Genomic DNA, 23,735 nt, shown 5'->3' with positions numbered 1-23,735 from the left:
CACTTCCTCCCCACGAGCATGGAAACCCGACGGGAGGAAAATTAAAATAAATAAACATCAGATTTGAGACGGATCTGGGTCGTTGTTCCCGATCGGTCTTCCTCTCGACTGACTTCATGCATTTAACGCTTTCTGACCTCGTTTTCGCAGACCTTTGACAAGTGTTTCCTGGGGTCGTCGGAGACGGCAGATGTCAACCGCGTGTTCTGCGGGCAGATGGGAGCCGTTTACGTGTTCGGAGAAGCTCTCAGTGCCGCGCAGATCCTGGCCATCTATCAACTCGGACCAGGATACCAGGTGAGATGATGATGATGACGATGAGGAGGAGGAGGATGAGGAGGAGGAGGATGAGGAGGAGGAGGATGATGAGGAGGATAATGAGGAGGAGGAGGAGGATAATGAGGAGGAGGATAATGAGGAGGAGGAGGAGGATAATGAGGATGATGAGGAGGAGGATAATGAGGATGATGAGGAGGAGGAGGATGATGAGGAGGAGGAGGATGATGAGGAGGAGGGGGAGGATGAGGAGGAGGAGGAGGATGATGAGGAGGATAATGAGGAGGAGGATAATGAGGAGAAGGAGGATAATGAGGATGAGGATGATGAGGAGGAGGATAATGAGGATGATGAGGAGGAGGATGAGGAGGAGGGGGAGGATGAGGATGAGGATGATGAGGATGAGGATGAGGAGGAGGATAATGAGGATGAGGATGATGAGGAGGAGGAGGAGGATAATGAGGATGAGGATGATGAGGAGGAGGAGGAGGATAATGAGGATGAGGATGATGAGGAGGAGGAGGAGGATAATGAGGATGAGGATGATGAGGAGGAGGAGGAGGATAATGAGGATGAGGATGATGAGGAGGAGGAGGAGGATAATGAGGATGATGATGAGGAGGAGGAGGATAATGAGGATGATGAGGAGGATAATGAGGAGGAGGATAATGAGGAGGAGGAGGATAATGAGGATGAGGATGATGAGGAGGATAATGAGGATGATGAGGTGGAGGAGGATGATGAGGAGGAGGGGGAGGATGAGGAGGATGAGGAGGATGATGAGGATGATGAGGAGGAGGATAATGAGGTGGAGGAGGAGGATAATGAGGATGAGGATGATGAGGATGATGAGGAGGAGGAGGAGGATGAGGATGATGAGGAGGAGGAGGAGGAGGAGGATGATGAGGATGATGAGGATGAGGAGGAGGGGGAGGATGATGAGGATGAGGATGATGAGGAGGAGGAGGAGGATAATGAGGATGAGGATGATGAGGAGGGGGAGGAGGATAATGAGGATGAGGATGATGAGGAGGAGGAGGATAATGAGGATGAGGATGATGAGGAGGAGGAGGAGGATAATGAGGATGAGGATGATGAGGATGATGAGGAGGAGGAGGAGGATAATGAGGAGGAGGATAATGAGGATGATGAGGAGGAGGCGGAGGAGGATGAGGAGGAGGAGGAGGACGATGATAAGGAGGAGGAGGACGACATTTCATTTGTTTAAGATATAAAAGGATCAAATTCACATTTCTTCTTTCAAGATGTTGTTTTTTCTTTGGTTGTAAGTTGAATGTATTCACCTCCCAGGGGTTAAAACTGAAGACATCTTTGACAAATATTCTGTTTGTCTTTTCTTTTAATCTTGCCCTTAGTCACGTGTATTCTCTTCATGTCCACCGTCAGCTCTGTGTCCGGTCTTAGTGTCAGAGCTACTGTTTCTGAAGTTTAAATCATGGCCTGTGTCACTGGATCTAAACCTGGCTGGCTTTGAGATCACGTGATCTTGCCATGAACATCAACATTTTGTGGATTTAAATCGAATCTATTACGCAACAAGCTCTTACAACCACCTGATTTATTCGCTTTCCGTTTGGCTCAAGTCACAACGACATTGGCTTATCATTGTTGAGGCCTCAGATGGAAAAAAAATAGCCAAAATCCTTTAGCTATCCAAATCGCAGACCAAACAAAATGGATTCACCAAATAGTCCGTAACGGTAAGCAGGAGTCTCCTAGAGGAGGACAGACACAGAGGGGATTAACTAATGGGAATCCTTGAAGAATAATAACGCATCGCGGAAAAAGTATCATCTCTGGTGATGATGATTTCGATCCCCGCTCAGAACAAGACATTACATTTTTTGTGTCTTTGAGTGTGATAATGATTAGTTGGTATAAAGAATCTCTTATGTCCTGGTAATAATTTTCCTATAGTTTTGAATGATTCATAATTTGGTGTATTCTGATTGGGTAACAGTAATCAGCGGCAACACTACGTTCTTGCTGTGGAATATCAGGTTGTTTATTATTATGTTTCTGTTGAGGAAGGTGAGGTCAAGAGTCAAACAAGAGCCCCACCTTAAAAAAAAAATCTCACCAGCCACCCACTGCAATCTGTTAGCTCCACCCATCCCACCCCGTCTTCACTCTCCTCTTCACCAGTCCTGGAGTAGTTTAAAGTATATAGGTCACATTTATGCGTTTGTATTGAGTAAAACTCTTGTTCGGACCTATAGGAATAAAGAAGTTTTGAAACTTGAACACATCATGCACATTCACCCTTTTCTCCCAAATTTAAGAGACAAACGTCTTTTTCTAAATGTTGTATGTATGTATGTATGTATGTATGGAAGATGGAGGATGGATGAATAGATGGATACACTTTATTGATCCCTCTGGAGATCTCCTTCGGGTAATTGTTTGTGCAAGATGACAAAATCTCAATCTAAAAATAAAGAACATGGATCAAAGAAAAATAACAAAGAAAAAGGATACAAAGATTGACATGGAATATCATCTTTTCACCCCCAAATTTAGAATTAAGCAATCTTATAGCACGATCGAGTCCCTGAGTCTTTTAGTGTTGCATCATGGGAGGAGCATTCGTTCACTGCATCTGCTTCTCTGCTCACTGATGACAGTGTTCAAGGGATGACTGTCATCATGTTATCAATCTCTTTAACCATCTTTTTCTTGAAGGCAATCGCACAGACGGATTAAACACGGAATATCATAGTAGTATAATAGTCAACTCTTCTGTCCGAGTGTATTTGTATTAACGCTCCCCCCCCCCCCACAGGGCACGTTCAAGCACAGGGCCGAGAGTGACCTGCTGTTCGCCGAGCATCACAAGACTTTACTGTACGACGGCAAGTTGTCGTCGAGCATCGCCTTCACCTTCAACCCTCGTGCCACGGATGCCCAACTCTGCCTGGAGTCTTCTCCCAAAGACAACGCCTCCATTTTTGTCCACTCTCCTCACGCGCTCATGCTGCAGGTACTTCAAATCATCTTTAAAAGACGAGGTCATCTGTTTAAATGTAAAGAATAATCCAACTCGGTTGTGCTTCTTTTTTGACTCATGGTCAGGTGTAGTCTAGTATCTCCTGAATCTCTCTAACCACTAATTATGTTGTTTCTCATGACCTCCTGACAGAGAAGCCTCTTTGTTTCTGTTAACACGGCGCATTTGTTGGCGCTCCATACACAGACACGGAGGCTGTGTGAAGCATGCATTTGCATTTACGGCGTTGGCAACGTTCCATACACCATTGATCCCCTTTTTTTGCTATTTAAAGACTAAAACAACTAATTCTTAAGTGATCTGGATCTACTGAAGATTTCTTTTATTACGATTTTATGATGTTTTTTCTTTTTTTTTAACTTAAAATGAAAATATTTAAACAGACAAAATTCAGATTTCTCTAATTTTCTAATGCTTTATGTAAGTAAGTAAATAAGTAAGTAATTTTTATTTGTATAGCGCTTTTCCAGACCAGGGTCACAAAGCGCTTAAACAATCAAAACAATATTCAATAAAGTATATACTTTAAAGATCAAGATAAAACTGATAACACAACAGGAGTTTCAGAAAATCAAGGAAAAGCCCGAACAAATAAAAACGTCTTAAGATGTTTCTTGAAGGAATCGAGCGCAGTTGTCAGTTGTCCAAACTTTTTTTAGGGAGAGTGACACATTTGATGATGTGAAAATGAGCGTCTATAACTTGAATTCAGTTCAGCAAACGTTTTCACAATGGAATTGATCTTGTTTTTTCTTTAAAATGAAAAATGTTCATGAAAAATGCACTTAATAACTGAGACAACATCACATGCCTGCTTTATAAGGTCAATTCTCGCTGACTCACTATGAGAAATGCGTTGCTCACATGTTCAACGGATTATTAATAAATAGAATGATCAGGTGTCCATCTTTCTAGAAGGTCAACGATTGCGACGACAAACGTATTCCATTGTGTTCTCAGGATGTGAAGGCTGTTGTGACTCACTCCATCCAGAGTGGCATCCACTCCATCGGGGGCGTGCAGGTTCTCTTCCCCTTGTTTGCACAGCTGGATTTCTACCAGCCCGCCAGCAACGAGCTGGACACCTCGGTCTGGTAAGAAGAAGGCGGATATATCTGAGCACAAACGCACACTTTTGTTTGTTTATGACACACTCCTGTCTCGCTGATTTTGAATATAGTCCTACTGTTGGTATGTTTGCTTTGATGGACGAGTTAGGATTAAAGGTGTTTGGATTTGTGTATGTAAAGTACTTAAACTGAAGTAAACAGAAACTACACGTCCGTTCGCAGAAATAGGATTCAAGGCAGGTACATTTACTGTCTTTTCCTTCACCTTTTTCCGCTTAAATTATTTGAAATGCAGAATTTAAACTGAAACCAAATGTGCTCATATAACTTGACTCTTCTGCAGTAGATCCACCAAACAAAAAACACATTTTCTTCTACATTTGGGTTTAAAAAGAGGGTTCAATGTTTGGCAAATTCATTTATAAGGATGTCAAGAATGCGCTTGACAAAAAGACCCTTGAAGCGCTGAGTTCTCTGAGAGGTAGTGAGACAAAAGGAGCAATGTTTCGGAGGGAAGGTTAAATAGCTGGTTGGGCTTTGTGATCTTAACATTTTGTATGCATGAGTCCAAAAACTACTGTATGTAGCAAGTAAAATTAAATATATAATAATGAATAAAAGGTAAATGTATGAGCTAGAGCAGACTGCTGCCCTTTGACTGTATTTAAGTGGCCCTCATATTATCAAAGTATGATCATATATAAATGGTTCTAATGCACTAAAAAGTGTATTTTTTTCATGTATTATTCGTTTACATTTTCACATAACACTTATTTAATTTTCCCCTCCTTTTTGTGTGTAATTTTTTTAGTATATATTAATCCCTCAACATATATATTTTTTAAAGTTAGTTGAAGAAATGTTTTTAAAAATCATATATACAAGAATAAAATTGCAGCTTATTTAGTTTAATAAAAGCCACGCCCTAATGACAAATGTCCTTTTTTTTTGGGGGGGGGATTTTTCTCATCTTTCTTTTTGCTTGACGGCCCCTAACAACATTCACAGAATTGAATGTGGCCCTTGAAGAATTTTAATTGCCCCCCCCCTGACCTAGAGCGATCATATTTCGAGTCTAAAACCATGATATGAAAATAGTTGCTCAATTATCAAAACCCATCACCCTTGTTCTGCTAGGATCAAATTAAGTCAGTAAAAACCACAAGAAAACCCGAAAGGAACCCTTGAATTGGTCCCTGACTCACAATTTGTGAAGGGTTATAAGAGAGAGGCTGGACAATCCTTGAGTCGACACACAAATTCAAGATCTCTTGTGTAAAAAGGTTGATGAGTTTGGATGAATCTTTTCGAGTTGTCGCTGCGAAAAAACATGTCGTAGTTGTGCCCTCGGGGTGACGCGCCCCGTTTCTGTCCTCGCAGCACAATAAGAACAACCTTGTTCACTCACATTTCATGTAGCGTTAGCAGATTTGTCAGCTGTTTACCTAGATTACCGCGGCCGTCAAACACCGTCCATCACCCTGTCCCCGTCTTTCAGCTGCACCCTGCTGTCCTTCGTGATGGAGCTCCTGAAGAACTCCGTGGCGATGCAGGAGCAGGTGCTCGCCTGCAAAGGCTTCCTGGTCGTGGGCTACACGTTGGAAAAGGTAAAATCTTTCTCTTCCCTGAGAATAATGAGCCGCCAACAGAGAAGAAACGCTGCTCTAGATTCTCCTCGGCAGCTAAAACAAACGAGTTGTGACACCTTCGTCTTCCTCTTCTGTGTTTGGAGGTCACAGCTGGCTCCGGCGCTTGTTAGGCGGAGGGTTGACTCATCTCTCGCCGCCGCACGCGTCCTTCACTATCTTTTTATTTGCACTGACTGACCTTTTCCCCGCTGCCAGTCCTCAAAGGTGCATGTGACGCGGCCGGTCCTGGACATCGTTCTGGCCTTTTCCAGGTACCTGAGCAACCTGCCCAACGGGATCTTGCTGCTGAAGCAGCTGTGCGACCACATCCTGTTCAACCCGGCCATCTGGATCCACGCGCCCGCCAAGGTGACCACGACGTAGAGACGGCCTCTGCCGCGGCTGTGTAGGACCATTGCTGTGTCTCAAATCGCATACTTCTCTTAGTATACTAGAAGTTAGTATGCATCAGGATAGTGTACATACTAACTAGTACGCAAATTCTCCACAGATAGTATGTCTCAAATCACACACTGCTGCTACACACTAACAGGAAATGACGCGACAGCTTCTTCTTCTACTACTATTTAACGATGGTTGCAACCAGCTGTTTGAACGCTATCGCCACCTGCTGGCAGCACGTTTTGCAAGTTTGGAAAAAGAAATAAAGAAAAAATAGGAGAATCGATATATTCGCGAGATATTTAAGCTGGTATCAGCACCGAAGACGTGTCATCCTTCTACTGCTGCTGAAAATACACCTGTAAGTATATGAATATATATATATATATATATATATATATATATATATATATATATATATATATATATATATACGACGTAACATCCGTTTAAAACGTCATTGAGATGGCGGCCATTTAGGGTGGTTAGTGTCCATCGAACCATACTCAGTTTTTTGGGCGTTTTAGTACACCAATTTAGTGTGCATGGTGCACTAAATTTCGCATACTAAGAATTGAGACGCACTTACGCACTAAAAATACTAACTTTGAGTACGCAAGTATGCGATTCGAGACACGGCACATGAGTTGGTTAGCAACCGATTCACAGGTGTCAAAGAAAGTGCAGGTTTTGGATCCAACCAGTCAAGCACATTATAGTTGAACCAATCAGGCGTCTGAAGACGGTAATCAATTGATTAACAAAAACCTGCACCGTCTCGGCCCTTTTCTTGACCAGTTTGACACCCCTGGTAGAGGATGAACAATAAAATATAAATTGTCAAAACATTAAACAAAACTAATCATAAAGAGGTGATAAAACAAACTTTAATCTTTTCGAAGGGTGTGTTGATTCTATTTCTGTGGCCCATAAACATTTTTTATTATTTTATTGTTAATTACATTTATTTTATATTAATTAAGTATGTTTATGTCATTTTATTGTAGTGTCTCTTTCATTTTTTTAAATGTTTTATTCTATAATAATATATCATTTTTGTATTCTGTAATATCACGACAGCAGATTCCTGTGTTTACAGTTTGTGGCAATTGTGCAACAGAAAAGCCACAACGTTAGAGTTAAACTCTTCTGACACTGAGGGGAATATGTGTTACATTTTTCAATCATTATGTTTTTGTTGTTTTTTAAAATTAGTTTTAATTGGACAGTCATGTATTTGGTAGAACGCTCTAGCTAATATTTTGAATATATTCACTATCTTACCTTTCCTGGTGACCCTCCCGGAGCGGGTGTGAGTGTCATGTGATCACCTGATTATTTAATAGCCGCCGGTCAGAACAGTTTTTTTTTTCATATAAATTACTGAGAGTTTTTTTAAATTTTATTTTTTAAGTAAGCATGAGGATGAAATAAGAAACCTTTTTGTCCTTCGATTTAATGCTTTGTAGCTACACCAGCATGACACTAGGGGGAGCCAGAAACACTATTTATTAAAACTACAGTTAGGGCCTTTAATGCGTTTACATTTTATTTAATAAGGAAATGGGACAAGGAACAGAGTATTTTTTATTTTGGTGGCTTTTTGAAGTTTCATCTAGATTTAGAAATACTTGTTTGTTTGTTTCTCTTTGCCCAACTTCATTTAAAAATATTTATTATAAAAACAAGGCACACAAAATTAATAAAAATGTACTAACTTTGATGTGAATGACGCTTCAATATGTATTATTGTCTATTTGACATGTCCTTGTAGACTTAAGAAAAGTGTTAATTTGTGGAATATTAATATAAATATTTGATTATTTCTCGCTTTCATTCAATGTTTACAGTGTTTTAATGGACTCCAGATCAATATACCTTTAATATGATTTTCTTTCCCACTTTTCCTCACAGGTGCAGCTGACCTTGTACACCTACCTTGCCACGGAGTTCATCAGCACCGTGACCATCTACAACGCCATCCGCAGAGTGGGCACCGTCCTCCAGGTCATGCACACCCTCAAGTTCTACTACTGGGTCGTGAACCCTCAGGATCGCAGCGGAGTCGTACCCAAAGGCCTCGGTAAGAGTCCTCGGAGGAGCCACTCGGATGCATTTTTGACTAACCTTTTAACTGGAGACCCAAAGATAGACGTCTAAAAATGTCTCCCCCACTCCAACCATTTCCTGCACGGTTTGTTAAAGGCTTTCAACGACTATTGTTGTGCTCTTGTTCCTAGACGGACCCAGACCGAACCAGAAGGAAATTCTCTCTTTGAGGGCATTTTTGCTCTTGTTTGTCAAACAACTCATCATGAAGGTTTGTTCTTAAATAAACAACGACTACACAATTTTGAATAGAATGACAAATAATGCATATTTTGTTTAGAATGTCGAGGAAATTGTATATCTGTGTTGCAGGATCACGGCGTGAAAGAGGACGAGGTGCAGAGCATCCTCAACTACCTCCTCACCCTGCATGAGGTACACGCGAGCACAGCTGTTTCACCACTAGATGGCGACATAACACAGTCACACTCCAGGGCGTTGCTTCAAAACGTTCAACGCGAAACAATAACTTTTCCTCAGAAGTAACGGTTGAGCAAACAGAAATAATATTGTGGCCAGATGTTTTAAACTGGATGCTTGTGTCTTTTATTATAATTGACTTCACCATTGAGTTCATGTTTTTTGCTTTTAATCTGTTTGATTGTTGAAAAATAACATCATTTTGTTTTGTCGAATTGTTTAATTCAAGGAACAGATTTTACAATTTTTTTTAAATGGATCTTGATCAATAATACTTCAAACAATAAATAAGGAATCAAATAATGTAGGACTTCACCCCATGGATTTCCTAGTTTGACTGTATTTAAATGTTTTATTTGTTTGGAATTCTTATTTATTTATTCAATACTTCAGGCTTAAAAGCATTAACTAAATTAGTATTTTCTAATTTATTACACTGTTATAATCTCAGTCGGATTCTCCCGTCTGGTCTCCGTTAAATGAGAAATGAGTTATATTTTAAACCGGCTGTTAAAATGCTCATGTGTATCTTTACAGGATGAAAATCTCATCGATGTCCTTCAGCTGTTGGTGGCTCTGATGTCTGAACATCCTGGATCTTTGGTCCAGGCTTTCGACCAGCGCAACGGCATCCGGTGACACATCACCCAGTTTATTTGTTATAAAAGCATGTGCTTGTGTCGACTGTGTTCAAATTAAAACAGAATTGCAACAGATTCCTATAGAAAACATAATATTCAAATAGTGTTTTTCTTAATAATGAAGGAGAATCTTTGGCTTTCTTTTGTTTCAGTGTGATTTATAAACTTCTGGCCTCGGACAAGGAAGGGATCAGAGTTCAGGCTCTGAAAGTGATGGGATACTTCCTCAAACATTTGTCACCCAAGTAAGAACTTAAAGCTCTTCTTTGGAAAATGTTTTCAACTGATATCAACTTGCCGTTTATTTTTTTTCTTGTTGTTTGAAATTATAATTATTATAACTCTTTGTTTTATCATATAAGGGTGTAAGAAAATATTGATATAATGATATATCGTGAGATTTCTATCCCGATTTCTTTCCCTATAATGTATATTATTCTTATTTTTATTTTTATGAATAATCATCTGTATTGCGGTGTCTAATTGATGTCATGCTATAGCGTGTTATTTTATGTCATGACAATTATGTCATGCTATAGCATGATATTTTATGTCATGCTATAGCATGATATTGTATGTCATGCTATAACAGGATTTTTTATGTCATGCTATAGCATGATATTTTATGCATGCTATAACAGGAGACCTCCTGGGGGATCAATAAAGTTCTACCTACGTACCTATATTCAATAGCACTGTATTTATGTTAAAAACATTGATTGTCATTTTATTTATAATTACAATTAATTTTATGGTTTATATTTTAATAGTGTCTGATGAAAGAAAATAATTCGATTTTTTTATATGACTATTAACACCCAAATATTCAAGGCGTTAATTCATTTGTGTGCTGCATTTAAACCTCCGGCCACTAGTTGGCAACGTGCGTCATTTCCTCCGAGGTAAAGTAACGACAAAATTGGTGAAATGGCAGAAATGACTGAAAAAGAAAAGATACAACAGATTTTAAATTGGATATCTGGATTTATTTTGGCTCAAAAAACAAAATATAAAGTTAAACGGTTAACGGTTTAAATTTTCTAATAGTTTGAGAAGTATTTGCTCATTTCTTTGTTGTAAAAGCCAAAAAAAAGTCTTGTTTCTTTAAGATAAATGCAATATATCGTATCGTCACACATCACGTATCACCAGATTCTTGCCAAGACACAGCCCTATTACCATATAATTTAAATTCTTGAGAAAGTTATGAAATCTTTCGCTCTGTAAGTTTCCTTCTGATGTCCCGAACAGGAGGAAGTCCGAGGTCATGATGAGCGGCGGCCTCTTCTCGCTGCTCACCGAGCGCCTGATGCTTCACGCCAGCCAGTTCAGCATGACGACCTACAACGTGCTCTTCGAGGTACTCTTGCAGCTGCTAGAGTTTTTACAGTGAATCACGGCTTCTCTCGGCCCCGGGTTTTAAATGACGACCCGTGTCACCGTTCAGGTCTGCATTAACGGTGACTCTTCTGTTAGGTCCTCACGGAGCAGATCTGCACTCAAGTCATCCATAAACAGCATCCGGACCCGGATTCCACTGTGAAGATTCTCAACCCGCGTAAGTGTTTCCTCGGAGACTCACAACTCTCTACTCAGTCTACATACCTATTACCTCCTATAGCAGAGGAAGATTTCCTTCTGAAACCTGTAGTTTCTCTACATGAACGACACAAATGCTGGTCCATTGTCAGAGGATTTTTCCGCTCGAGTCGTATTGTTTAGAGACGTATAGATAATACGTCTCTAAACAATACAGTGATATAGGTTGATACACAAATACGTGTGTGCGTGTGAGTACGTGCGTGTGTGTATATTGTATATGTGCATATATGTGTGTGTGTGTATATTGTATATGTGTGTTTATATGTGCATATATGTGTGTGTATATGTGCATATATATGTGTGTATATGTGTGTATATGTGCATATATATGTGTGTATATAAGTTTGTGTATATGTGCATATATGTGTGTAAATGTGCATATATGTGTATGTTTACGTGTGTGTGTGTGCATATAGGTGTATGTATATGTGTGTGTGTGCATATATGTGTATGTATATATATATGCTTGTGTATATTGTATACGTGCATATATGTGTGTGTGTATATATATATATGAGCATATATGTGTATGTATATATATATATGCGTGTGTATATTGTATATGTGGGTGTATATGTGCATATATGTGGGTATATATATGCATATATGTGTGTGTATGTATATATTTATGTGTGTGTGTATATAGTATATGTGTATATTGTATATGTGTGTATGTATATATATGTGTGTGTATATTGCATATGTGTGTATGTATTTTAATATATGTATAAAGTATATATATATATATATAAATACACACACACACACACACATATGTGTTTGTATATTTATTTTCTTCATTTATTTCTTCATATAGAAAGATATAGGAACAATCACCAATTATTATTATTTTTAATCTTTTAAGCTACTTCCTGGTCTTTATAGATAAGAAATAAAAGCAAGAGTCATGTCAGCCAATCAGGATGCATTCGTCATCAGACAAGGCAGTAACGGATAAAATCAAATCAGACATATTGAAAAAAATTGAAAAATTCATTAATATAAATGTTTTGACCCTCATTAAAAACTGACGCAAGTGTCAAAATGATGAGGCTGCAGCCATATGAGTACCAGTGTTGACAGAGCTGAGGGTGACATCATCGCCCTGTATTTCTTTTTAGTTTTCCCGAAGAAAGAAACCGTGATACAGTGAAGTCATGAGTAATAATCATCTCGGCTCGGAAACCAAAAAAAAAAACCTCCCTTTCACTTTCATGCTCCCACGCAGACACGATTACCATCCCATGGATCTTTAATCAGCTTGAAATCCGAGTACTTGCTCCTAATCACCAGCCAGTTTCTCCTTCCAAGAGAGAGAGAGCTTCGGGGGTCCGGGGTTCGCTCTCGCCGTCGCCCGTTGATTACATGAAGCCGTTATTGTGTTAAAAACACGTCCCACCCGAGCGTCTGCAGACACTGCACAGGTTTGTGGAGGCGGGCGGGTCTGGTTCCCCTTTGCCTTGCATTCCGCTGATCTAATCTGTGACAAACTCCGAGAACGAACCCCTGATTGCAGTCCTTAGTAACGTCAGAGCCAATCAAACAAACCGAGGAAGTAGCGTTTCCCTCGAATTAACTGGAGGAAAACGCGCCCGAGAGCAGATGGAAAAAAAAAAAGGCCGAGCCCCCCTGCGTGTCCTCATGGACTCCACATGTCGGGGTAATTTTCTGGCGGTAAAGGTTCAGCGACTTCATAATTTGAGCGACTAAGGCGTAGGAACGACGCCGAGGTCTGACGAGTGAAATCCGAAACCCTGACGTTTCTTTATTCGTCGTCGTCGGTGATTCATGGCAACGGTTGGCCTCCGTCACTGGAGACCGCGGGACGATAAAGATCGATAGGTTTCTGGCGAGTGCAGCCGAGACGACACGCTCACTCGTCGGTCTGAAGGATCCTCATGTGTGAGGAGGATCATGAGTCTGTCTGTCTGTCTGTCTGCACATCTGTCTGTCTGTCCGCACATGTGTCTGTCTGTCTGCACATGAGTCTGTCTGTCTGCACATGTGTCTGTCTGTCTGCACATGAGTCTGTCTGTCTACACATGAGTCTGTCTGTCTGCACATGTGTCTGTCTGTCTGCACATGTGTCTGTCTGCCTGCACATGTGTCTGTCTGTCTGCACATGAGTCTGTCTGTCTACACATGAGTCTGTCTGTCTGCACATGTGTCTGTCTGTCTGCACATGAGTCTGTCTGTCTGCACATGTGTCTGTCTGTCTGCACATGAGTCTGTCTGTCTGCACATGAGTCTGTCTGTCTGCACATGAGTCTGTCTGTCTACACATGAGTCTGTCTGTCTGCACATGAGTCTGTCTGTCTGCACATGAGTCTGTCTGTCTGCACATGTGTCAGTCTGTCTGCACATGTGTCCGTCTGTCTGCACATGTGTCTGTCTGTCTGCACATGAGTCTGTCTGTCTGCACATGTGTCTGTCTGTCTGCACATGAGTCTGTCTACACATGTGTCTGTCTGTCTGCACATGTGTCTGTCTGTCTGCACATGTGTCTGTCTGTCTGCACATGTGTCTGTCTGTCTGCACATGAGTCTGTCTACACATGTGTCTGTCTGTCTGCACATGTGTCTGTCTGTCTGCACATGAGTCTGTCTACACATGTGTCTGTCTGTCTGCACATGTGTCTGTCTATCTGCACATGTGTCTGTCTGTCTGCACATGAGTCTGTCTGTCTGCACATGTGTCTGTCTGTCTGCACATGTGTCTGTCTGTCTACACATGTGTCTGTCTGTCTACACATGTGTCTGTCTGTCTGCACATGTGTCTGTCTGTCTGCACATGTGTCTGTCTGTCTACACATGCGTCTGTCTGTCTGCACATGTGTCTGTCTGTCTGCACATGTGTCCGTCTGTCTGCACATGTGTCCGTCTGTCTGCACATGTGTCCGTCTGTCTGCACATGTGTCTGTCTGTCTGCACATGAGTCTGTCTGTCTGCACATGAGTCTGTCTGTCTGCACATGAGTCTGTCTGTCCGCACATGTGTCTGTCTGTCTACACATGTGTCTGTCTGTCTGCACATGAGTCTGTCTGTCTGCACATGTGTCTGTCTGTCTACACATGTGTCTGTCTGTCTGCACATGTGTCTGTCTGTCTGCACATGTGTCTGTCTGACTGCACATGAGTCTGTCTGTCTGCACATGAGTCTGTCTGTCTACACATGTGTCTGTCTGTCTACACATGTGTCTGTCTGTCTGCACATGTGTCTGTCTGTCTGCACATGAGTCTGTCTGTTTGCACATGTGTCTGTCTGTCTGCACATGAGTCTGTCTGTCTACACATGTGTCTGTCTGTCTGCACATGTGTCTGTCTGTCTGCACATGTGTCTGTCTGTCTGCACATGTGTCTGTCTGTCTGCACATGAGTCTGTCTGTCTGCACATGTGTCTGTCTGTCTACACATGTGTCTGTCTGTCTACACATGTGTCTGTCTGTCCGCACATGTCTGTCTGTCTGCACATCTGTCTGTCTCTCTGCACATCTGTCTGTCTCTCTGCACATCTGTCTGTCTGTCTGCACATGTGTCTGTCTGTCTGCACATGTGTCTGTCTATTTGCACATCTGTCTGTCTGTCTGTCTGTCTGTCTGTCTGCACATCTGTCTGTCTGTCTGCACATATGTCTGTCTGACTGCACATGTGTCTGTCTATTTGCACATGTGTCTGTCTGTCTGTCTGTCTGCACATCTGTCTGTCTGTCTGCACATGTGTCTGTCTGTCTGCACATGTGTCTGTCTCTCTGCACATGTGTCTGTCTGTCTACACATCTGTCTGTCTGTCTGCACATGTGTCTGTCTGTCTACACATCTGTCTGTCTGTCTGCACATGTGTCTGTCTGTCTGTCTCTCTGCACATCTGTCTGTCTGCACATGCGTCTGTCTGTCTGTCTGTCTGTCTGTCTGTCTGTCTGTCTGTCTGTCTCTCTTCACATCTGTCTGCCTGTACATGAGTCTGTCTGTCCCTCCCTTCTTAACCTGTGTTACAACACCAGTGTATTATTGAACTACTGAACCCATGGAAATTTAAATACATTCAATTTCAATGAATGAATGATCAACGTATCAAATATTTAATGCATTTATTTACAATTATTTGTTTACATTCTGATCCTTTCAGAAGGTATTTCAGTGTAGATTCAATAATGAGATGAAAGAGAGACTTCATCTCTTGACCAACGTAACATTGATGGTGTTTGATCCTCCAGAGATCCTGAAGGTGATCGCCGCCCTGCTGAAGAACGCCCCGCAGTCCTCCGACACCATGGAGGTGCGCAGGGTCTTCCTGTCGGACATGATCAAACTGTTCAACAACAGCCGAGAGAACCGCAGGTGAGAACCCCGACCCTCCTGAGCGCCCCCCTGCGGCCCCGGCTCACGCCCCCCCCTCCCCTCTGTGACCCCAGGAGTCTGCTGCAGTGCTCGGTGTGGCAGGACTGGATGCTGTCGCTGAGCTTCATCCATCCTCAGAGCAGCGAGGAGCAGAAGATGAGCGAGATGGTGTTCGCCATCTTCCGCATCCTGCTCTACCACGCCATCAAGTACGAGTGGGGCGGCTGGCGCGTCTGGGTGGACACGCTGTCCATCACCCACTCCAAGGTCAGGACACTCGTCACATCTGGACTTAGAGGATTAAAGATGAATTTGCCGTTTTTTAACATCGCCGAGGGAAGTGGTTCTGATTAAAAACCTTGTTGTTTTACAACAATATTCAATTAACTTCATCAAAAAACAAGCAATTTGATTCAATTAGATAAGAAATCCGACAGATATATTATCAAACATAATAATGTAATTAATAAATAATAAAATATGGCCTCAATATTACACTGTAACGACGATTAAATTAGAAATTAGTTTGTTGTGACACGTGTTTTTAATTTTTTTTCACCCGTTTTTCTCTTCCGGTGTTATTTGGAGGTGGCTGGTATGGTTGACCACTAGGGGGCACACGAGGACCGCCTTGCCAGCGTCGTAAACGCGTGTATATTCTTGTTAAAAAAGCATCCATTACAGAGAAGCTAGTATATTTATTAATGTATCAGTTATAACAATATTTAGTTTATATATTGACTAAAACATTTGATAATGAGTAAAGTAGTAGAATGTTTTGTACGTATATGTACTTTTTGACCTCCAACATGTTTATTTGATTTAAAAAAAGAGACCATTTAAAATAAAAAGCATTACTCAGGTTAAGCTTGGATTGAAATTACGGCTTAATTTATTAAAAAAATAAATAAACATGTATGTTCACTCATTACTTAAGTATGAAAACTCTTATTATTTATTATTTATTTTCACCCCAAATTCACAATTTGATTCATATTAAGATTTTTTTTTTTAAATGCATGTATGCAGCAAAAAAACACAATTCAAAAAGTCAATATAAAACACTCGCTTCGGTAAATAACTGGTGTTTTTCTTGTTGGAATGCAATGGGAAAACAAAAGGTTAGGACATGAATTTCCAGGCATTTTAATAATTTAATCCAAGGAAACAATTGAGTTTATCTAAAAACCAGGCAGTTTTTTTTAAACTGAGGGGGGAAAAAAAAGCGCACATTTGTGAAAACACACACAGATGTGTTTAAGGAACATGAAGGACAGGTTGAAACACTTGTATGCTACAAATAAACACCTTCCAGAATATGTACATAATTAAAGTAATTTATTTAGCATTAAATCAAACCAAAGAGTCTTTTATAGTGAGGATAAAAAAATCCTCAAACTAAAAAAAAATCACTTTAAAACATCGACACCGACTCACACTTCGATCCCTCCGAGATTCCACCGGAGCACCTTTGCAGCCGCTGCACCGCCGAGATACACTCGTGTGCTATAAAAGAAAAAAAAAAGCTAAAGAAACTCAATTGCAATTTTATTGTCCCGTTTGATAGATTTCCTGCCACCTTTGTAGCACCGAAGCTGTTTGTCACTGTTGCTCTCTCCTCCCACTGCTTCAGGGGTGTGTGTGTGTGTGTGTGTGCGCGAGGTTGTCGCACATTTTGCCATCGTTTTCTCTTGGGTTTGCGTTTTTACCTGCTGAATATTCATCCCTCAGCCACGTGAGAACAATAAGAGACGCTCGCCTTCGTAAATATAGAGAAAATTGAGAAAACAAAACAGCGAAATGTGTCTCTCGTTACTCGCATACCCTTGGTAGCTGGGACGGCTCCCCTTGAGCTTCATTGAGGAGATGTTTTTAAGGGGGCAGTCCGGTTGTTTGCATTCATGCGTCGTGTGTAAAGACGGATGTTATTGCAGGCGGGTCACGCTGACCCGGTTCACCAGGACAAACCCAAGGTGCCCCACAATCAACTTAGCCCACAGACCGGTGTGAGAACAGTGGGGGGGTCGAGGCTTGAAGGTCCCTCAGCACTTTACACTTGATCCATCGAATAGTTCTGACCGAGCATGATCGTCACCCATCTGTGGTCATTTTATTTTGTAACAAATCTAACGAAATTTACGCTTTTATTTTAAATAAAAACATAATTGCTATTTTCTAAGGTAAGGTAAGGTAAAACTTTATTGATTGAAAATTGATTTTTTTCCAATAGCCACAGAAAATACAGCTATTTTTAATAAAAAATAAATCAAAATAAAATAAGAACAAGAACATAAAAAGAAAGATCAAGATGCTACAATCTAAGTCTAAAGATAAAGATAAAGAACATAAAGTGAATAATCATTATTAATATAATAAGTTCCTCTTAAAAGGATCCAAATTATCCTGATTGATCACATTATGAAACCATTATATACTAGTTACATGTTAAGATGTGATCCCTCTCACTTTATCATCTATTTACTATTAAAACAAAGATTTTACTATTGGGGAAAATACATATTTTTCAAACTTTAAGGTGTTTGTTTGCTGGATGATGAGACTCGTATTGTGAGACGATGTCACAGAAATATCAAGTCATCTCTCGTCTCCACGCACCGAGGCTTCTTGAGTGGAGAGTTAAACGTTGCTGGAAATGACTTCTCATGAGAGTGAGGTGGAATCTCTGAGACAAGAAAACTGTTATTAAGGAGAGGAAAAAAAAAAAAAAGGCAGATTGGTCACTGGAGCCAGATGAATTGCATTTAGCTAATCGGATTAGAGCTGCTGCTGCCCCGGCCTGTTCCCCCTTTGTTTTGCGGTCGCTCTCTATCTATTGATCTAAATGAGTGGACGTCCAGACTCTGCACTTGTGGGGTCTCACAAGTGCAGAGTCTGATCTGAGGCTTCACTACCTCTCTTTTTTTTTTAAATACCTCTTACGTTTAAGCCACTAAAATAATGAGGTTGGTTTGTGTAATTAAAAAAAATACATTTGTGTTGATATTTTCACAAGACGACTGAACATGAACATTTAATCCAGATTTCTATGATCCTTGTTGTACATTGAAAAATAATTGGATTTCATTTTAATCTTATCACTCACAGATATAATATTATAATATCATAGATCTACGATAAATACTTATTAATTATTAATTATATATTTATCAAGGATACATATATTAATAAGTAATTGTTTGAAAAGATAAAAAATATGTATATGTATAATATATATAATGTGTAGATAGATAAAACTTTATTGATCCCTCTTGAGGTCTCCTTGGGAAATAGTTTATATCTATATATCTATACAGTATAAATATGTATATTTAAATATATATATATATGTATATATATAATATGTATGTGTGTGTGTGTGTCTATATAGATAGATAAATAGATAGATAAAACCTTATTGATCCATCTGGAGGTCTCCTTCGGAAATTGTTTATATCTATATATATATACAGTATATGTATGTGTGTATATATATATATATATATATATGTATATGTATATATATATATATATGTGTGTGTGTGTGTGTGTGTGTGTGTGTGTGTGTGTCTATATAGATCGATGGATAGATAAAACCTTATTGATCCCTCTGGAGGTCTCTTTCGGGAAATTGTTTATATCTATATATCTATACAGTATATGTATGTATGTGTATATATATACAGTATATATATATATATATATATATATATACATTGTGTGTGTGTGTGTGTGTGTGTATAGGTCTATATAGATAAATGGATAGATAAAACCTTATTGATCCCTCTGGAGGTCTCCTTTGGGAAATTGTTCATATCTATATATCTACTCTGTACACATGTACTATATAGATGTATACATATATATAGATATGTACATCTGTGTTTAATGTGCATGCAAGTTTCTTTCTTCGTCCATTTATTAAACTAGGAGTATATTCGTAGCCGAGGCAAGATCTTTTTTTCTCAGGCCTGCAGGATTCTAAGCCGGTCCAACAGTTCCAGGTTAATACCATGTTAGCTGTCACATTACAGGATCCCACCATGTTTGCGTGCGTAAGATTTTTCCGTCTCCCTGCGAGGGCCAGGGCCGAGTCCTGGAGAAGGAGAATTAGATTAGACCGCTGCTGATGTTCCAGCCACCCAGGGCAAGACTCTATACATCCCAGCGAGGCTGGTGTTTTAAAAAACCACAGACCTGGCCAGTGGTAACCAGATCCGTCGCATTTAAGGGCCCGACGTACATCATGGTAATGCGGCATCCGGGATCCTATGACGTAATGCTCCGGCGTGACATTTCCCTGCAGTGCGCTCCCTACCAACCAAATAAATAAATATCAAATTAAGCCCAAAGTAATGCCCTGATCACGACTAGTGGTGCATTCAGGAGCGGCTATGGATTACCAATCACTGGCTCCCCGCTACGGAAGATTAATGAGCGCCTGTGTAGCGAGGCTAATTTACAACAATAACGCTTAATTAATTGCAAATAATCAGCTTCTTTCTGTGCCCCGCCCACAAGTGACCTCACTCTCTTTTCCTCTCGTCATTATTCCTTTTGATCGCCGGACTGAAGGAGATAGAATTAGGAAGAACGATGGAAAAAGCCAAACAACCCCTTAGGTGGAAGAAATCAGTGGGTCTGGTTTCAAGCCCCCCCCCTCACACACACACACACACACACACACACACCGCCCTTATACCCATCTTTGACTTTCTGTCCTCCAAGCCCAGTGATTAATGCCGGGTCTTAAATTAGGCGTGGGAGGATTTGCCGATGCCCGACACGGACCGAGCGCTCAGGCTCTTAATGGTATCTGCCGCTAATCTATGACTGCTTACATGGACGGGCTCTTCCTCAAGTGCCACCGCGAGACAATGTTGTCGAGGACGGCACCGATGTCGGACCCGGAGGCGACTGATTGAGGTTAATGGGCTGCTCGTCCATGACAAGCTAGCCCCGGAAAAAAAAGGAAAAGGACACGAGTGAATATGTAAAAGTGTAACTCAGGGGTGTCGTTGTTAAACAAGACATAATCATCTTTGTGTTTTTTTGTTAGCAAAACATGCTGCATTATTATAAAAATACATCCACACGTTTCTCACGATTATATTTATTCATTCAATACTCTTTGTATAGTTTTTCGTGATAATAATATTTGCTACCTCTATTATCACAGAGCAGGTTATCCCACGTTACACTTAATGTAGACTTTAAGAGAAATGTATAGTTAAATAATTGTATTTAAACCATCTCAGCCATGTGTCAAAGATGACAAAGATGGTTTAAATCAATAATGATCCTGAGTTACGATTGATGATAGTCATGCATCTCTTCTAGAGGATGTAGACTACTATCTCACAAAATATCATAACATTTAAATGTATAAGTTTAGAGAATTTGATAAATAAAACACAATATTTAAGATATGTTTTGCACAAAGAATTTACAACGATGATGGGTTTATGATGCTATAAATCAATAATAATCCCACGTTATAATCAATGACTGCCTCAGATCTCTTCTAGAGGATGTAGACTAGCATCCCACAAAATCAAATAACATTTAAATGTATCAATTTAGAGAATTTAATAAATAAAACACAATATTTAAGCCATGTTTTGCACAAGGAATTTACAACGATGACGGGTTTATGATGCTATAAATCAATAATAATCCCACGTTATAATCAATGACTGCCTCAGATCTCTTCTAGAGGATATAGACTACTATCCCACAAACTATAATATTTAAATGTATAATTTTAGAGAAGTTGATAATTAAAACACGATATTCAAGCTATTTTTTGCATAAGGCATTGTCAACAGTGACAAGTTAATGATGCTATAAATCAGTAATAATTCTTAGTTACAATTGATGAGTCATGCATCTCTTCTAGAGGATGTAGACTACTATCCCACAAAATAAAATGACATTTAAATGTATCAATTTAGAGAATTTGATTAATAAAACACAATATTTAAGATATGTTTTGCACAAGGAATGTTCAACGATGACAGGTTTATGATGCTATAAATCAATAATAATCCCACGTTATAATCAATGACTGCCTCAGATCTCTTCTAGAGGATGTAGACTACTATCCCACAAAATCAAATAACATTTAAATGTGTAATTTTAGAGAAATGTATAAATAAAGCACAATATTTAAGCCATGTTTTGCACAAGGAATTTTCAACGATAACAGGTTTAGGATGCTATTAATCAATAATAATCCCACGTTACAATCAATTTCTGCCTTAGATCCTTTTCAGCGAATATAGACTACTATTATTAAATAAAATGTGTACTTTTATGGAAAAGTATGAATAAAACACAATATTTAAGCCATGTTTTGCGCAAGGGATTTTCAACGATACCAGGTTTTATGATGCTATAAATCAACAATAATCCTGAGTTACAATTGATGATAGTCATGCATCTCTTCTAGAGGATGTAGACTACTATCCAACAACATATAAAATGACATTTAAATGTATCAATTTAGAGAATTTAATAAATAAAACACAATATTTCAGCTTTGTTTTGCACAAGGAATTTTCAACTATGACAGGTTTGTGATGATATAAATCAATAATAATCCCAGGTTACTATCAATGACGGCCTCCGGTCTCTTCTAGAGGATGAAGACTACTATCCCACAAAATAAAACAATATTGAAATGTATAGTTTTAGAGACATTTATATACAAAACACAATATTTAAGCCATGTTTTGCACAAGGAATTTTCAACGATGACAGGTTTATTATGATAAAAATCAACAATAATCCCGAGTTACAATCAAAGACGGCCTCAGATCTCTTTCAGAGAATGTAGACTACTATCCCACAAAATATATAAAACTGAATAATTAAACCATTTTATTTTAACAATCCTAGTCATATGTCAACGATGACACGTTTATGATAAATAAATCGATAATAATCCCAAATCAACGATTGATAACGGTCTTGTATCTCTTCGAGAGGATGTAGACGACTATTCAATTAAATAAAATGGCTTTTTTAAATGTAGACTTTTAGGACAATAATAGTGGGTTAAGATCACATGATGTGTATAAAAATAAGAGCTGCTTGGTGGAGGTCTAGACTGTCAGAGTGTTTTATTTTAATCCTGATGTGTTGATCATGAACGCTGACTCCATTCATAACCTGTGTTTCCAGGTGACCTTTGAGCAACACAAGGTCAATCTGTCCCGCATGTTCAGCCGGTACCAGCAACAGGAGGCTTCCGGCTCCATCCGAACCGTCTCCGGTGCGAGCCAGCCGTCCCAGGACGGAGAGCTCGGACCCGTCGACGAAGAAACGGCGCCCTCTACCGTCATCGAGCTCACGGTCGACGAGCCGCCACCTTCGGAAACATCCGAGGCCACCGGTGATAAGGAGGAGGACGGCGGCGGCGACGAAAGACGACGAGCGTCCATCACTGTCGCCAACATCCTGGCAGAGCCAGAGGAGGACGAGGAACCTGCAGGAGAGTCCGCCACGGTTGCTCAGGACGACTGCAGCAAAGTCCACAGTGTGGATGAGGAGGAGCCCGAGACGAAACCTTCTGAAAACCACGTTGAAGACGCATCGGTCGGTGATCAAGAGGCGCCACAGGAAGTCACTCTTTCAGCAGCCGATGAGGAAACATCTGATGGTGAAGACCAGAAGAGAGAAGCTTCCACGACGGAAGAGAAGGAAACAGAAGCGATCGGAGACCAAACTGAACCGGAGAGCGATGCGAGTTTGAAGACCGGATCCTCCGCCTTCGATGAGATCGACCTGTCGGCCGCCGGGGACCAGATCCAGCCGGTGGTCGAGTCCCGGGACGAAGCGGTGGAAGAGAAGGAAGCGGTGGGAAAACAAGAGGACGAGAGCGAAGAAGTCGGAAAGGAAAAGGAAGAATCAGCAGAGACCACGACGGAGACTCCTGAAGGGAAGGCCGACGGCGAACCTACCGGAGACGACTCCACGCCGCCCCCTACGGACCAGGCGGGAGTCTCAGACCCGACATCGCCTCCGGAGACCACCCCTGAAGAAGAAGAAGAAGAAGCCCCTTCCTCGGCCCCCGTCGGTCAAACCCACGACGCCTCGGAGAGCCCGGAGAGCAGAACCAAAGAGATCAAAATCGCCCGCCTGGACGTGTCCAACGTGGCCTTCGACACCGAGAGACTGGAGCTCAGAGGAACAACCCCGTCCTTGGTAAAACCCCTCATCATCA

At 40.5% G+C, this 23,735-nt stretch overlaps 1 protein-coding gene across 6 annotated transcripts in view; it reads left to right on the top strand.

Moving 5' to 3' along the window:
* Positions 1–23,735, top strand: part of lrba (LPS-responsive vesicle trafficking, beach and anchor containing) — a 218,069-nt gene that overhangs the window by 21,434 nt on the left and 172,900 nt on the right. For all 6 annotated transcript variants that reach the window (XM_087808002.1, XM_087807992.1, XM_087808010.1 and 3 more), the window contains exons 8-22: positions 151–297; positions 3,080–3,277; positions 4,265–4,398; positions 5,873–5,981; positions 6,219–6,371; positions 8,319–8,487; positions 8,645–8,724; positions 8,826–8,888; positions 9,471–9,568; positions 9,727–9,819; positions 10,826–10,934; positions 11,051–11,132; positions 15,388–15,511; positions 15,586–15,778; positions 22,694–23,716. In XM_087808002.1, the coding sequence (XP_087664128.1) occupies positions 151–297; positions 3,080–3,277; positions 4,265–4,398; positions 5,873–5,981; positions 6,219–6,371; positions 8,319–8,487; positions 8,645–8,724; positions 8,826–8,888; positions 9,471–9,568; positions 9,727–9,819; positions 10,826–10,934; positions 11,051–11,132; positions 15,388–15,511; positions 15,586–15,778; positions 22,694–23,716 (2,775 nt within the window). The remainder of the gene's footprint in view (positions 1–150; positions 298–3,079; positions 3,278–4,264; positions 4,399–5,872; positions 5,982–6,218; positions 6,372–8,318; positions 8,488–8,644; positions 8,725–8,825; positions 8,889–9,470; positions 9,569–9,726; positions 9,820–10,825; positions 10,935–11,050; positions 11,133–15,387; positions 15,512–15,585; positions 15,779–22,693; positions 23,717–23,735) is intronic.

The sequence above is a fragment of the Callionymus lyra genome, chromosome 1 (genome assembly GCF_982586985.1).
Source record: "Callionymus lyra chromosome 1, fCalLyr1.hap1.1, whole genome shotgun sequence".
In the NCBI taxonomy this organism is placed as follows: Eukaryota; Metazoa; Chordata; class Actinopteri; order Syngnathiformes; family Callionymidae; genus Callionymus; species Callionymus lyra.
The sequence above is the reverse complement of the archived record's forward strand: the minus strand, read 5'-3'. Positions and strand labels throughout refer to the sequence as shown.